We start from the raw sequence: 14,409 nt of genomic DNA, 5'->3' as shown, positions 1-14,409 counted from the left end.
TATCTCAATTTTTGTCATTTTTTCATTTTTGTCATCATTTGAAAATACCCGTGGTCCTTTACATTGTCTGTAAATTTAATGATAAAAGGACCAAAAGAAATGACCCAAAATAACTTGATGAAAATTCTGGTTCCATTGACTTACATTAAAATTAAAGTAGGTTTTTTCCTTCTCCTGTAAAGTGACCATTTTGGAGAAATGAGGTTTCGTTTCGACAGCAGCAAAACATTTTTCTGACACTGAAAAGTGAGCAAGTTGAGCTTAATGGTCATTTTGACTTGAATTACGTAAATAAAATGTGGTCTCTGACTTTTACACAGTACTGTGCATCACCATAACTCAAATTCCAAACCGCAGCTGTTAAATGAATAACAATCATACAGATCTTAAGGCCTTTAAACACTAATTTGAACATGTGTATAACTAATGATTCTAAATATTACATCACTTCCAGTGTGTTTAGTTTTATGGCGAAATCTGATTATAAAGTTTTAATGCAACACAGGTAATGAATGACAACAGTGTAGTTGTAATTGGAGCACAAGTCCCGTCACTATAGGAGCTAAAAACTGTCTGAAGATTATGCAAGTGTTATTGGTGCCATTGTTTTATTTTGACTCAACATTGTTTTCTGTTCTTTTCTAAACACAGGAAAATGCATCAAATTGATTGTCCATGGTTACTAACCGTGAGCTACAGCTCTGCTTTCACTGGAGAGCCACTTTCATTGCGGTGCTGATTGAGTGGCCAGCAGAATGGTCCTCAGTCTTGTAGCATCCGTGGTGTGCTTGAATCAGGCTGATAGTAACCACTGAGAAACTGAGTGCATAAAGCCATACATGCGTATTTATTCCAATAAGATTATGCCTGGATGAGCTATAGGGTTCGGTGGAATCGTCTTCAGTGGGCCGTTGAACTTGTGGATGCCCTTTTTCCCCGTAATCTTAGAAAACAATCCCTGTTGGTTTGTCAGTTTTTGTTTTTCATGCTGCTCTGCAAAGCCACAGAGCTGAGATTAGATTCACGAGTCATGTCTGAGACTTCACAATATGCGGTCTCTCCAAATAATTGATTCATTTGCGTTCGGTCAAGCCTCCCCTCACATCTCCCGTTGCTCTTTGTGTCACTTCCCCTGTGCAGAATATGATGTTTCACATGGCTTTTATCAAGCGGTTTGGAGCACATCTTCTCTACATTTAGCCTGATTGTGTATTGCGTAATGTATAATATGGAAAGGAAAGAGGGGCATTTGTCTCTTTGGAGATAAGACTAGTCCAGCAGTAGCTCTCAAAACAGAACAAGAATTGATTTAAGCTGCTCAGATTCCAACGTTCTTTAATGGGAGACTATTTATTTATTTATTTAATCACCTTTCACTTCTTAACGTAGACTGTTCCAATCATAGATGTGCCATATGCAATATATTTTTGAGCCATTGGTGAAAACCCAGCCACCTTTATTTCTTAAGGTCATGTTTTGAGCTTTCGGTTTCTTGGTTGGCGAACGGTAGCGAACTGAACTCCTGGATGGCCGGAGTTCCTCCTCTGACTCACCTAAACCTGGCAAGTTGAGTTAAGTGTGTTGGAGAAGGAAAACTGCCAAACTGTGCCCGACTCTGGCCCTCCAGGAGTCCTGGAGTTTGCCACCCCTGGTCTAAAAGATCACTATTTGGCACATTTTGGGTTTTCCGCCACCGTCTCAAATGGGTCCTGCTCCTTGTCGTCTGTGGCAATGTCTGTGTGCAAATAAAAGCATGTTTCTGCTCTCAACTAGATGTACAAACTCTCTGAAGAAAAGCACAGTTAAGAAAGAGGTCGCCTTGCAACGTACCTGTATTTTTCTATTGTATAAAACAAAAGGATGAGAGTGATATTCCCTTTCCGGATTTGTTAATAAACGAAAAGAGTAATCCAAGAAGCATAAGGATGGACAGTGTGGTGCCCTGTACGTTGGGTCTGTGACAGTACCAGCTCGTGTTGTGTTCTTTCAGGCAGAAGGGAGCGAAGCCGGAAGCACTTGAGACTGCGGCACTCCCTCCGCCCTTCATCCGCGATCGTTTGTGGCTGTCGTGTATTAAGCAGGAACAGAAAAGAAAATCCAAAGTGGAGAATCTGCTCGGATGGATTTCCATGTGCCAAATTTGTTCTGATTGAGACAAAGCATTCTACTGTACATGAATAAAGTTTGCATACCTGACTGAGACCTGCCTGCGGTTTGCTGGTGTTCAGTTTGACGGATTGGACTGTAGGTGAAGCTCAGGAAACACAGTTTTGGACAAATTTGAGTTAAAATTGAATTATGCTTCATTTTAAAGAGGAATTTCTGTATAATTATATCATAAAGTGTGTTTTAAAGTGAAGTGGTCTGTGTGTGTAAAGTGTGGTGTGATAGGAACCAGAATTCCCAGAATTCCACAACTAAAAGCTCCCTCAGATCCCTTATGAATTCACTGCCTGAGACGTTGTTTTGAGACATTGTGGCATGAAACTTGTTTTTAAACACGTTTCAAGGCGGTCGCGGACTGGAGGTTAGGGAACCAGCCTTGTGACCAGAAGGTCACGGGTTTAATCCCCTCAACCATCAGTACGTGACTAGAGTGCCCTTGAGCAAGACACCTAACACCTAACTGCCACCCTGGTGAGTGTGTGTTCACTAGGGTATGTGGGGGTTTCACTGCATGGAGGGGTTAAATGCGGAGGTCTAATTCCTCTGTGTGCAAGTTGGCTAATGGTTCTGAATTCCAATAGCGGAGAGGCACATGCCGGACATTCACAGGCAAAATAGTCCCTAAGAAACTGTTTTCCAGATTTTCCACCATCAACATTCCATATAAACTCAGAAGACTCATGTAGGTTCTCTGGTGGTTCTGGATGGTAAATAAAGTGTCTATTTCTGTGTTGTAGTCATGGCGATGTCTGGTTCCTATCACCACCACTGTAAAGACGTCTGGACCCTTTCACACCAAACCCTCTCTGGATCTCTCTGTTTACGTCTCAGCCAATGAAGACAATTTGAAATGTTGGTGGAATTTGAAACAGTGAGAACTTTTCAGTAACATCTACACAAGAAATTAGGATTTTCTTTGCCCTTGTAAGGCAGTGTACATCAAGACAATTCTGTACGTGCAGCTGTGTTACAGCATATGGAATGCATTTACAACACGTGATGTTTACCCATTTATTTATCAATATAGATTGCATTTGCATATGTACAGAATGCCATTTGAGTTCAGTGAAATAAACAAGGTAAAACATCAGCAGAGAGAAGAAACTCTGGGGGGAAATGTGGACACACAGAAATGTAAAGCTGGTGGCTGGAGGCGTGGTCACGGTAGCCAGTCCTCATCGTCATGGGCAGTGCCTGAGGTCCTGACCCCGCGTGCGCCCTCCTCGCTTCGGAGGGCACTGAGCAACAGCTCGAGAGAACCAAGCACAGGCTGCACACTACGCAGGCTCTCCCGCTTACCGAAGCGACCGATAGGCCTCACGCCGCGCCCCACGTACCAGAACGGGTCAATCTCTGGACCTGTAGGCAAAGGACAGTGATCAGCAGGGCACATGTGCATTTTAAACGTGATGTTTACCACAAGGAAGACGCACTCAGATGGGTGACAAGTGGTGAGCTTGTCTGAAGGTTTGTGGTTTTGCTACGACCTTAAAACTAAAGGTACTCAAACATTATTTATACAACGCGAGGAAACAGGAGTGTCCAGTCTCATCAGGAGTGTCCACTCTTATCATAAAAGGTAGCTGCAGGGTTTTATTTCTAACAAGTAGGAGCTCACCTGATTCTACTTGTTGAATCAGGTGGTGTTCATGTGTGCCCCACGTTTTGGAATGAAAGCCAGTAGCCACACCAGCCCTTATCAGATAAGATTAGACACCTCCGGCATAGAAGAGCCACCTTTGGCTACCTAATATAGTTTTAAGTGTAAGGTTCTTGAAATAACTATTGTAGGAAAAGAGCCTTTATCTAATGAAAATGTTCCAGGAAGAGTCCAAATATTCATTGTATAGAATCTTGGGTAACGCAATACTGTCGCCTAATTATGGCGAAACTGACCGAAACTGATCGCTCATCAACTTGAGGCCTAAAAGGAAGGCAAATCCAAACTTTTTTTGTGTGTGTGTGTGTGTGTGTGTGTGTGTCTTCAGTTTTTGACATAGTTTGAATGTGTCTGTTCTCCTTTACACTGTGTCTAAATTTCATGATGAATGGACCAAAAGTAACGGCCTAAAATGACTTGGGGAAAAGTTCTGCTTCTATTGACTTCCATTCATAGTAAAGGTTTTTTCCTTCTGCTGTTGTCAAGTTACCATTTTGGAGATGCAAGGTTTTGTTCCGACAACAGCAATATACATATATGTATATATGTATGTGTATATACATCAGTGATAACCCTCTTACCATATATATGTGTGTGTGTATATATATATATAATGTATATGTGTGTGTTATTTTATATATATATATATATATATATATATATATATGAGAGAGAGAGAGGGGGTTAGAGTGTTGTCACTGATAAAGTCAGTTGTCTTTTATTTTTGCTAACTTACTTTACTGTTGGGCAAAATTGACAAGACTATACGACACATATGGCAACTGATATAGACTTATTGTTATAAATGCTTATTATCTTGCATTTCCATAGGTGTTATTTGTCAAAGGTTCTAGCTTGGACACGCATGTACTCATGACGTTTCTAGGGTGAGATTATCGGTTTTGTAGCTCAGTGAAAACCACAGTGCCAAATGCTGTTCATGTGACGTAGCTTGCCAAGTCAGGCCTGCTAAACAAAAGTGAGCATTTTCTTTGGTTCTTACTTAAAGTGAGTTTCATTCTACCGTTTATAAGACCTAAGCTAATATCACAGCAGTGTGATATACACTGGGCTACAAAGTCATTTTACCCAAAAAAGCATCCTAATGTAAAAAAAAAAGCCACCTGACAGGCGTTATGTCAACTTGACATAAAAGTGACAAAAGCAACCTTTAAGGCAGACAGCGTTGTTATAGATGTTTATCTTCAAAACGTTCGATTTCAACTTTTAATTTTTTAACTAATTTAAAAACAGCTGCTTTTTACACTGGGTCAAAACATAGTGAGTGATGGACAAATAGAAATGGTCTAAAATAACTTGAAATGAATAATTCCTGCATTAACTTTAATTAAAAATTAAGACTGCATGCATGTTTTCATATAGAGAAATGTGTGCTAAACTCTATATGAAGCTTCTATTAAGCTTTAGAAGGTCTTCAGACTCCCGTTTTGGGTTCTTTAGAGGATCCACAAGTGGTTCTTCTTTTTACCCATTTATAAAATCCTATTCCCAAAGACTGCAAAAGTGCAGATGGCTTATCTTTGAGGTACAGGTAGCTGACAGCATTCCTATGATGTTCATATATATTTCCCCAAAGTTTCCAAAACGTGTGTTGGGTCATCAACGTGTGGACCTGTGGGACGAAAGCTTAGCCTAATGCCGCTTCCCGTGAGAAACACCTGGAATAGGGCAGAGCGCGACACAATCTAACGCATCTTGGCTTTTACTAAATTACTACTAGGATTTATTCTATGCAGTCAATCTGGACATCTCTGCCTTTCATGAACATGAGCTTTGTTTTTACCGTTTACCCCACTGACATTTACTGTCACTGATACCTCTGTAAAAGGAGGAAGAATACAATTATTTCAGTGCAGTTCTTCACAAATAAGATGGTTCTTCAAGGGTTCTTTAGTGAAGAAAAGGCTTGGCATTGTAACAATATCCGAACCCCTTTCGGGTCTACGTTGAACCATTGTTTTTACTAAAGAACCCTTGAAGAACCATCGTTTTCAAGAGTGTGCATCTGACAAACGGTGCCACCGCCTTACCTACACGCCTCAAAAAGATGGTTTTTCAAGGGTTCTTTAGTAAAGCAGATGCTTCTATATAGAAGCAAAAACACTCAAAGAACCTTTAGCATGATTTAAGGTACTTTGCATGGTGCAAGGGTTCTTCAGATTGATGGATGGAGTGTTTTATATGCTATATAGAACCTTTTTGAAAAAGCACCAAAAAAAAAGCTTCTTCTGTTGCTACATTGTAACAGTAGAAGAACCCTTTTTGGTGCTATATAGAACCGTTTTCAAAAATCTTCTATATAGAACCAAGCTGAAGAACCTTCTCACCATGCAAAGTACCTTAAATCATGCAAAAGGTTCTCCCATATTCCTTGTATATCACCTTATATAGTTAAGTGAATCCAGTTAAGACCAATTCGTTGGGATCCATCCTACTGATTCCCAAAAAGCTTCCCAGTATCCTCAGCAGTATTGCTGGTTTATTGGTTGGTTAATTACCTTATTCTGCTATTTTATTTTTGCTAGTTCATTTTGTTCAGTGTTATTTTTGTCTGCATTTTACATGTTTTTGTTACTCTCACCGTGATGGAGTTCAGGTTTATCAGCTTAGCTTGGAGCCATGAGCGCCAACAGCTGGAGAACATCAGCCCCCAGTTCCTGAGTAGACTGGTAAAGATGCATGAGGCCGTTTGAGCCCTTAGAAATAGGCCACTCATCTCACCGGAGTTATTTATTCAATAAGGCATGAAAGTCCATTTAAAGTAGTTATTTCAGCTCATAGCAAAGCTCTGCATAGCGATGAGTGTTTGATTAAACCTGATTTATTCACTTAATGCAGAGCTTGTAAAATTAGACACTTCCAGCTCAGTTAAAACTGTTTAAAATTATGGGCTGTTTGAGTGAAACGTATTTGCTGTGGGAGTGTGGACCTGAAAATTAGAAAGAACTGAAACTTGAACAGGAAAGTCAATTAAGATGGAAACATCTTAATTGACTTTAAGATGGAACATCTTAATTGACTTTCCTTTTTTTTTCAAGTTTTTTTTTTTTTTTTAAAGTAATTTAAATTCACAGTGTGTGTGTACGTGCACTTAATAATCTGATAACTGCAGGAAATCTGATTTTCTCAGTAACCTAATCAACATGTTTAGATGCAGTTGAGTAATCAGATAATGGGGAAACTCCAGGTCTACAGGAGTCAGACAGTAATCAGATAACGGGGAAACTCCAGGTCTACAGGAGTCAGACAGTAATCAGATAACGGGGAAACTCCAGGTCTACAGGAGTCAGACAGTAATCAGATAACGGGGAAACTCCAGGTCTACATGAGTCAGACAGTAATCAGATAATGGGGAAACTCCAGGTCTACATGAGTCAGACAGTAATCAGATAACGGGGAAACTCCAGGTCTACATGAGTCAGACAGTAATCAGATAATAGGGAAAACTCCAGGTCTACAGGAGTCAGACGGTAATCAGATAATGGGGAAACTCCAGGTCTACATGAGTCAGACACTAATCAGATAATGGAGAAACTCCAGGTCTACATGAGTCAGACAGTAATCAGATAACGGGGAAACTCCAGGTCTACAGGAGCCAGACAGTAATCAGATAATGGGGAAACTCCAGGTCTACAGGAGCCAGACAGTAATCAGATAACGGGGAAACTCCAGGTCTACAGGAGTCAGACAGTAATCAGATAACGGGGAAACTCCAGGTCTACAGGAGTCAGACAGTAATCAGATAATGGGGAAACTCCAGGTCTACAGGAGTCAGACAGTAATCAGATAATGGGGAAACTCCAGGTCTACAGGAGTCAGACAGTAATCAGATGATGGGGAAACTCCAGGTCTACAGGAGTCAGACAGTAATCAGATGATGGAGAAACTCCAGGTCTACATGAGTCAGACAGTAATCAGATAATGGAGAAACTCCAGGTCTACATGAGTCAGACAGTAATCAGATAATGGGGAAACTCCAGGTCTACATGAGTCAGACAGTAATCAGATAATGGGGAAACTCCAGGTCTACAGGAGTCAGACAGTAATCAGATTTCTGCTTTACAACCAGCCGATAAACTCACAGAAGACGACGTGATGAACATAAAAGTGTAAAATTCAAAGTTCATGCCGTGGCTTTTGTTTAAAACATCGCGCCACTTTACTTGAAACTGTGAACATAGATGATGAATATTTAAATCCTTCATTTAGTCAAGAAAGTTTTCGGTTTCAGTCTCTCTCCAAAAGTGTTTGGCTGCTTGTTTCCAGCACAGCAGTCTGATTTCGCACATGCTCAGACTGAGAAATCCGAAAGAAATCAGAGTGAGAGTTCACAGCACTGAGAATCTGATTACTGAGCTCAAATCCATCTTTATCAGATTTGTTAATCAGATTTCTAGACATTACTCCGAGTTGTGCTGTTTACATGAGCATTTGAATAATCAGATAACAGCAGCAATGTGATTATGATCAGATTATTAGTGCATGTAAACTGTTCCAAGCTGTAAAGGACCATCAAAACGTTCAAAAAGTCCAAACGTTACTCAGTAAATAGACTGGAGCAGCCCTGACTAAAGAACCTTTGGCCTTACATGATTCAAATACTTAGTCACAGTGAAATTAATCTATATCAAGGTCAGTCAGTCAAAGCACTTTCTCCAGAGTGCATTAATACCTGCCCATAAATTTGGCACTAATTAACCACTGGAGTTCATTTGGAACTGTGGACTTTCATTCAGCAGCTAAGATTTTACTGTGGAGTTTCTAGAATGTTCTCTATACCACACAAAGACTGAAGGAACATCTAGAGCAGCGCTCACCAACCTGGCCCTGAAGATCTACCTTCTTTGTGAGTCCAGTATCAACCGCATCTACCACTACTTGCTCTAGATAACAAACTTCTTCAGAAGCCTTTGTTTGGCTGGATCAGATGCTTTGGTTACACTCTTCAATATTTCTTTAAAAAAATCTATAAACGCTTGGAGAACACTAATTGGAATGTGGTGTAAATGGTTCTATATAGAACACTTTTGAAAAGTACGGTAGAGTACTAGAAAGGGTTCTTCTATTGTCAAACATCATAGCAATAGAACCCTTTTCAAAAGTGTTCCATACAGCTTATACATGTTCTCCACCAATCTGAAGAACGTTCACGACTCAATCATGCAAAGGCTTCTTTGTGTATCCATGGTTCAATGTAGAACCATTTTCTTTACTAAAGGATCCTTGAAGAACGTTTTCTAAAAATTCTATGTTGACCACCTATATTGTTACAATGTTAAGCTTGCAACAATAGAAGAACCTTTTTCGAGAAGGTTCTGAATAGAACCATCTGTAACACGTTCATGCACATTTTCCATCAATCTGAAGATCCCTTTCACGATGCAGAGAATTGCTCAATCATGCAGAAGGTTATGTGAGTGCTCATGGTTCTATATAGAACCTTTTTCTTTATTAAAGAACACCTGAAGAGCCATCGTTTTTAAGAGTGTACCTTCCTACAGGTTTCACTTCAAACCCAAATCATCTCAGTCAGCTATTCAGGACTAAAGGCCGTCTGAAGGCAGCAATTAGATACTTCAGGTGTGGTCAGTTAGGGTCAGAGCTGAAGTCTGCAGGAAGGCCACAGCTGTAGATCAATACAGAAAAGACTGTTTAACAGCAGCGCCAGTGCTGTAAGTGTGGAAACTCCTGCTCTTTCACTTTATTTTAGGCATGCAGCTGAATTTACTGTTCACTGAGTAAGCTCTTTAAATGGTTAAGATTAAGTGACCCTTATTAGTCCCACAACGGGGAAATTTCACCTCCGCATTTAACCCATCCGTGAAGTGAAACACCACATACACACTAGTGAGCACACACACACTAGGGGGCAGTGAGCACACTTGCCCGGAGCGGTGGGCAGCCCAATCCGCAGCGCCCGGGGAACAGTTGGGGGTTAGGGGTCTTGCTCAAGGACACCTCAGTCATGTGTTGTCGGCTCTGGGGATCGAACCGGCGACCTTCCGGTCACGAGGCTGGATCCCTGACCTCCAGCCCACGACTGCCCCATGAGCCTGCACTAATTGCATTTAACCCCTTCCTGTTCAACGACTACAATAATATGGTCAAGTTCCTTGGTTTACTTGGTTCAGATGGTTGGTGCCACATGAATGAAACACATCAACAGTTACCGTCGCCCATTTCACTTACGTTTGGCAAGTATTGTGTTGTGTGATGTTGTTTTACTCACGTGGAACTGACGGACACTTTAGAATAAGGTAGATTAAACACAAGTTTGTGATGAAAGTGATGAAATTGTGTGCTGGATAAACATTTAACAGTTCTAGATATATTTTTACACACTTACCTTCAAAATCAAATTTGAAATTTTGTTGTTAACGATGATGTGACCAAAAGACAGAACTGATACATTAATAAAACTCTACATATAATTGTTTTATTTCCAAAATTGTGTTCAGTCAAGCTCAGAAAGCAAACTGGTGCCGTCCAGAGAAAAACATGTATGTTTTTTATTTTGCTTTATTTTTGTTTCACTTTTCTGCATCATTTTATCTCAGCAGCTGCCCTTTATTATTTTTTTATTTTATTTATTTTTTATTTTATGATGAATGGACCAATAGAAATGCTATAAAACTGCAAAATGAAATCTCTTTACATGAAACATTGAAGGTAAAGGTTATTTTTGATTTCCCCTTTAAAGTTATCATTTTGGAGATGTTTGTTTTTCTTTGGACAATGTAATCATTCAGAAATGGACATTATCGCTATGGATGCATTACATAAATAAATTTCCTATAAAACGTCAACAGTAAAGTTCACTGTTGACTTTTTATAGGAAGTTTGTACTTTTTTTTTTTTTTTTTTTTTTGGTCTCATCTACACTCAAAAAAATAATAAATTAATAAAGAAAACCTTGGATGACCCCTAATTTAAATATGCCACATGTTTCCAATTAAACAGAAGAGGGTCAGTAAACAAGGACTTCATTTGTTGGTGGAACAATATTTAAACATTTGAGTGTAAATTTATTTGCATTTCATTAGAATGAAATTCTCAGCTCATCATAGTTTGATTTCCCCTTAAATGCACCTTTATAATTTTCCGTTTTATGTAAAGCCGTTACTTAAAAGGTGATTAATGTGCTTAATATTTATTCAGAATTTCAAATTCAGTCCAAAAATGCTTTTTGGTATTTATTTATTTTTTAATTTTGCTTTAAATGCAACCCATCATTCCTCACTTGGCTATGATTAATCACTGAGTATCTCTATCTGTGGTCAGTCTGTTTAAAGAAAGAGGAGACGGGGGGGTCAGCTTACTTCTGTTATCCACATTGTGGACGATGTGGAGGTCGTGCTCTACAGTGGTGCAGCATGCGCACGTGGCGGTGGCGGACAGGATGAGCAGCACCATGACGACCACCGAGCCCCACCGGGAGCGCGAGCAGGGCAGCGCGAGCGTGAGGGTCTCAGGCAGCATGGTGGATGTGGGTTCAGGGCTGGGGGCGAGAAAGAGTACAGATGAAGTTCTGCTGCTGCTGCGCTGCTCAAACTGTTTCTGTTTACTCTTTATTTCTTTTTCTTTCTCATCTAATTATCAGCCAAGTTACCTGCTTATGTTTTGAGATTTACAACGTAATTAGTGCTTATCTACTAACATCACATGTCAAATGTTATTTGGGGGTCCCAGTCATGTTGAAGTGGACCCCTAGCATTTTTCACATCTTTTCACTTTCACTTCCAACCCTCTGCATTTACTCAAAATCTTTGTATGTATGCTTTATACCATTTAATACCATTTTAATACCATTTTAATACCATTTAATACCATTTAATTCCATACATTTCCATTCAAGTAATGTAAAGTTTTTCTTCTCTGCTTTTAGCGGCAGTATGTCAAAACTTTCACTTAATATCCTGAAATAATGACTAATTTCCTCAAAATGTTGGCAAAACTTTTGCTTTTCAAAATTTTGGCTCATTCTCTCAAGCTCATCTCTAGATTTTGACTTCAATTTTACGAAAGTAATTACTTTCCTTTCAGGATAGTAAGTAAAGAAAAGTCCATTTAAGTAATAAGAATATAAATAGATGCCCGAGAGGTCGAGAACAGCTGCCCTCATATACCTTTAAAAAGGGTTGTAGATGAGGAAACGGTTTAGGGGCTAACTAAACAGGTCCTTCAACAAGGGGACTTCTATTCAAGGGTAAACCTCAGATAATCCAGCTGGAACAAAAGAGGAGCAGCACCAAACAACAGCATTAGAAATATTACAGAAAGGTTATTAGTTATAGAGATGGGGGGGGGGGGGGGGGGTGGAGGTGTGATGACCGCTTTAACCACTTTCTCAGAAACGCCTTAATTTATCTTCAAAAATGTTATTTTTATGCGTATGAGGACAAAATGATTCAATTGGTGGACAAATTTACTAACAACGTTAGAATATAAAACTTTTCTGATCCAGTTTATGATTATTACTCAGCAATAAAAGGCAACATACTGCAAGAAAGGTTATCTTGGCAAGCGCAATGATCTAGAATGTTCTAGACATTTTGTGCTTGTTTTAGGTGATTTTAGTAAGTCAGATTAGATTATCTCATGATTGCATGATCTCATGAAACAAGTCAAATATCTTCCAATATCTTAAAAAATACACTGACTAAAATCACTTAAATTATAAAAAAAAATTGAGATTGTTGTAAGCTAATAAAAAAATAAGCTTACAACAATCTCAAAATGAGAAATATTAGAAACATCAACTAGCTTTAAGATAAAAAAAAAGATTGAATGAGCATCTAGAGCCGTGGTGACCAACCCTGGTCCTGGAGATCTACCTTCCTGCAGAGTCTAGTACCAAACACAGTCCACCACACCTGCTCTGGGTGAAGAACTCCTTCAGAAGACTTTGTTTGGCTGGATCAGATGTGTTTGGTTAGGTAAGGTGGTGGCGCAGCATGTTAGACACCGGTTGAAACTCCTCAGGGCAGCAGATCTCCAGGAGGAGGACTGGTGTTCACATTTCTAGACAGTCTTATTTGTTTGAAAGTTGTAAGTTTGACGTTTTAGGTGTTGATTCAGAAAGACTGCAGGTGATCATTCAATCTTGTCAGCGTTCATTCAGAACAGCGGGGCTTCATTCAGCTCCGGGGATTTTGCTGTGAAGTTTCTTAGACTTGGAGTAAAAGAGTTTTCTTCAGGCACAATTCTCTTCCTCTATAGTGAGATGATCACGTAAACCAAGTTAAATTGTCTAGAAATAAGTTAAATAATCTTACACTGTTAGAAATGAAGGTTCTGTACAGTGACATTCTTCATTTATCAAGGTCCAAACAGTGTAAACGTTCCCTCAAAGGTTCTACAGTGGTTCTAAGGTCTGATTGTGGAGCTTAAATCGGTTCCTCCAGGTGAAAAGTTGGTATTTGTTCCTTTTCATAACCGAATGTTTTAAACCAGAGCAGTAGAATAAAAGCCTGGAGGCGAGGCGAGGCGGGGTGTGTGGAGTCAGTCCAGCTTAGAACAGATCATTTCAGTGGATTATGGTTCCGTTATGTTCCCTGACTAAGGACACTGAGATGGAGCCTTGAGGGAACCACCCCAGTGATTTAGTACCTTTATTTCCGAGAGCGTACAGTAAGCCCAAAATGAGAAATTTTAGACATATCGACTACATTTCAGATCATTTTACGCGAAAAGGTGTCACATTTTTTGCAAGTCTGTCTAACAAACAAAGAAAGGTTGTTTATAGACTCACCTGTGTGTGGAGGTTTGCTCTGGAGGAGCAGGTGCTGTAGCGAGTAGCGCGCTTTGGTCCGTCTGCGTCGGTTCACTCAGCAAACGCAGAGGCAGATGTGGTTTATATAGCGGCCTATCTGCGCTCTTCTGTGTCACTGGACGATCGTGCACACCCCCAACCCCCCACCCGGACCACCCCACCCCTCCCTACATGCACGCACTCTTCCCCTTGCCTCTTTTCTCACTCTTCATCTCATCCTCCTACGCATGTCCTCCTTCAACTGTCCTTTGACCATCTTAAGGATATCAGGCGGCATACCCAAGAGGGTGGTGGTGGGGGGGGGGGGGGGGGGGGGTGGGGGGGGGTGTAGTGGGGGTGCTGCATGACACACCGGGAAACTCTCCATCACAGAATCCATGACACACATTCAACTAACATGGGCGAACACTTTTTTTTTACCATTTTTCCCGAAAGCTGCCGATCCGTAGCCCCGTTTCCGCCTCAAATGCTTTAATGTATTTTCACCTAAATAAATATCGATGATAATAAACATAATAATAGAGAGATTGTTTAACGTCCTGAACGAATCCATGAACTCAGTGGCTGTATGCGCCTTCACTGTTTCTCCACTCTGCAAAAAAAGATGGTTCTTAGTAAAGGGAATGGTTCTATTGAGAACTGTGAGTTCTTTGTAGAGCCATTTATGCTTAAATGGTTCTTTACATGGTGAAATTGTTCTTCAGATTGACGGCAAATGTGTATATGGTTCTATATAGCACCAGAAAGTGTTCTGCTGTGGTTACAGACTTCACATTGTAACTACAGAAGA

At 40.1% G+C, this 14,409-nt stretch overlaps 1 protein-coding gene across 1 annotated transcript; it reads right to left on the bottom strand.

Annotated features, from left to right (window-relative positions):
- Positions 1–3,097: 3,097 nt before the first annotated feature.
- Positions 3,098–13,729, bottom strand: prlh2 (prolactin releasing hormone 2). The gene is made up of 3 exons (XM_017709198.2): positions 13,599–13,729; positions 11,167–11,345; positions 3,098–3,525 (listed from the first exon to the last, which is right to left on the bottom strand). The coding sequence occupies exons 2-3, from the start codon at positions 11,324–11,326 to the stop codon at positions 3,326–3,328; spliced, it is 360 nt and encodes a 119-aa protein (XP_017564687.1). The 5' UTR covers positions 11,327–11,345; positions 13,599–13,729; the 3' UTR covers positions 3,098–3,325.
- Positions 13,730–14,409: the final 680 nt, after the last annotated feature.

The sequence above is a fragment of the Pygocentrus nattereri genome, chromosome 24 (assembly GCF_015220715.1).
Source record: "Pygocentrus nattereri isolate fPygNat1 chromosome 24, fPygNat1.pri, whole genome shotgun sequence".
Classification (NCBI taxonomy): domain Eukaryota; kingdom Metazoa; phylum Chordata; class Actinopteri; order Characiformes; family Serrasalmidae; genus Pygocentrus; species Pygocentrus nattereri.
This window is presented reverse-complemented; position numbering and strand designations above follow the sequence as displayed.

Bases quoted from the DNA above. Each gene is read 5' to 3' on its own strand.
- prlh2 (XM_017709198.2), bottom strand. From the start codon at position 11,326: ATGCTGCCTGAGACCCTCACGCTCGCGCTGCCCTGCTCGCGCTCCCGG. The intron at 3,526-11,166 runs GTAAGCTGACCC...CTTTGCCTACAG, and splicing joins CCACAATGTGGATAACAGAA to GTCCAGAGATTGACCCGTTC.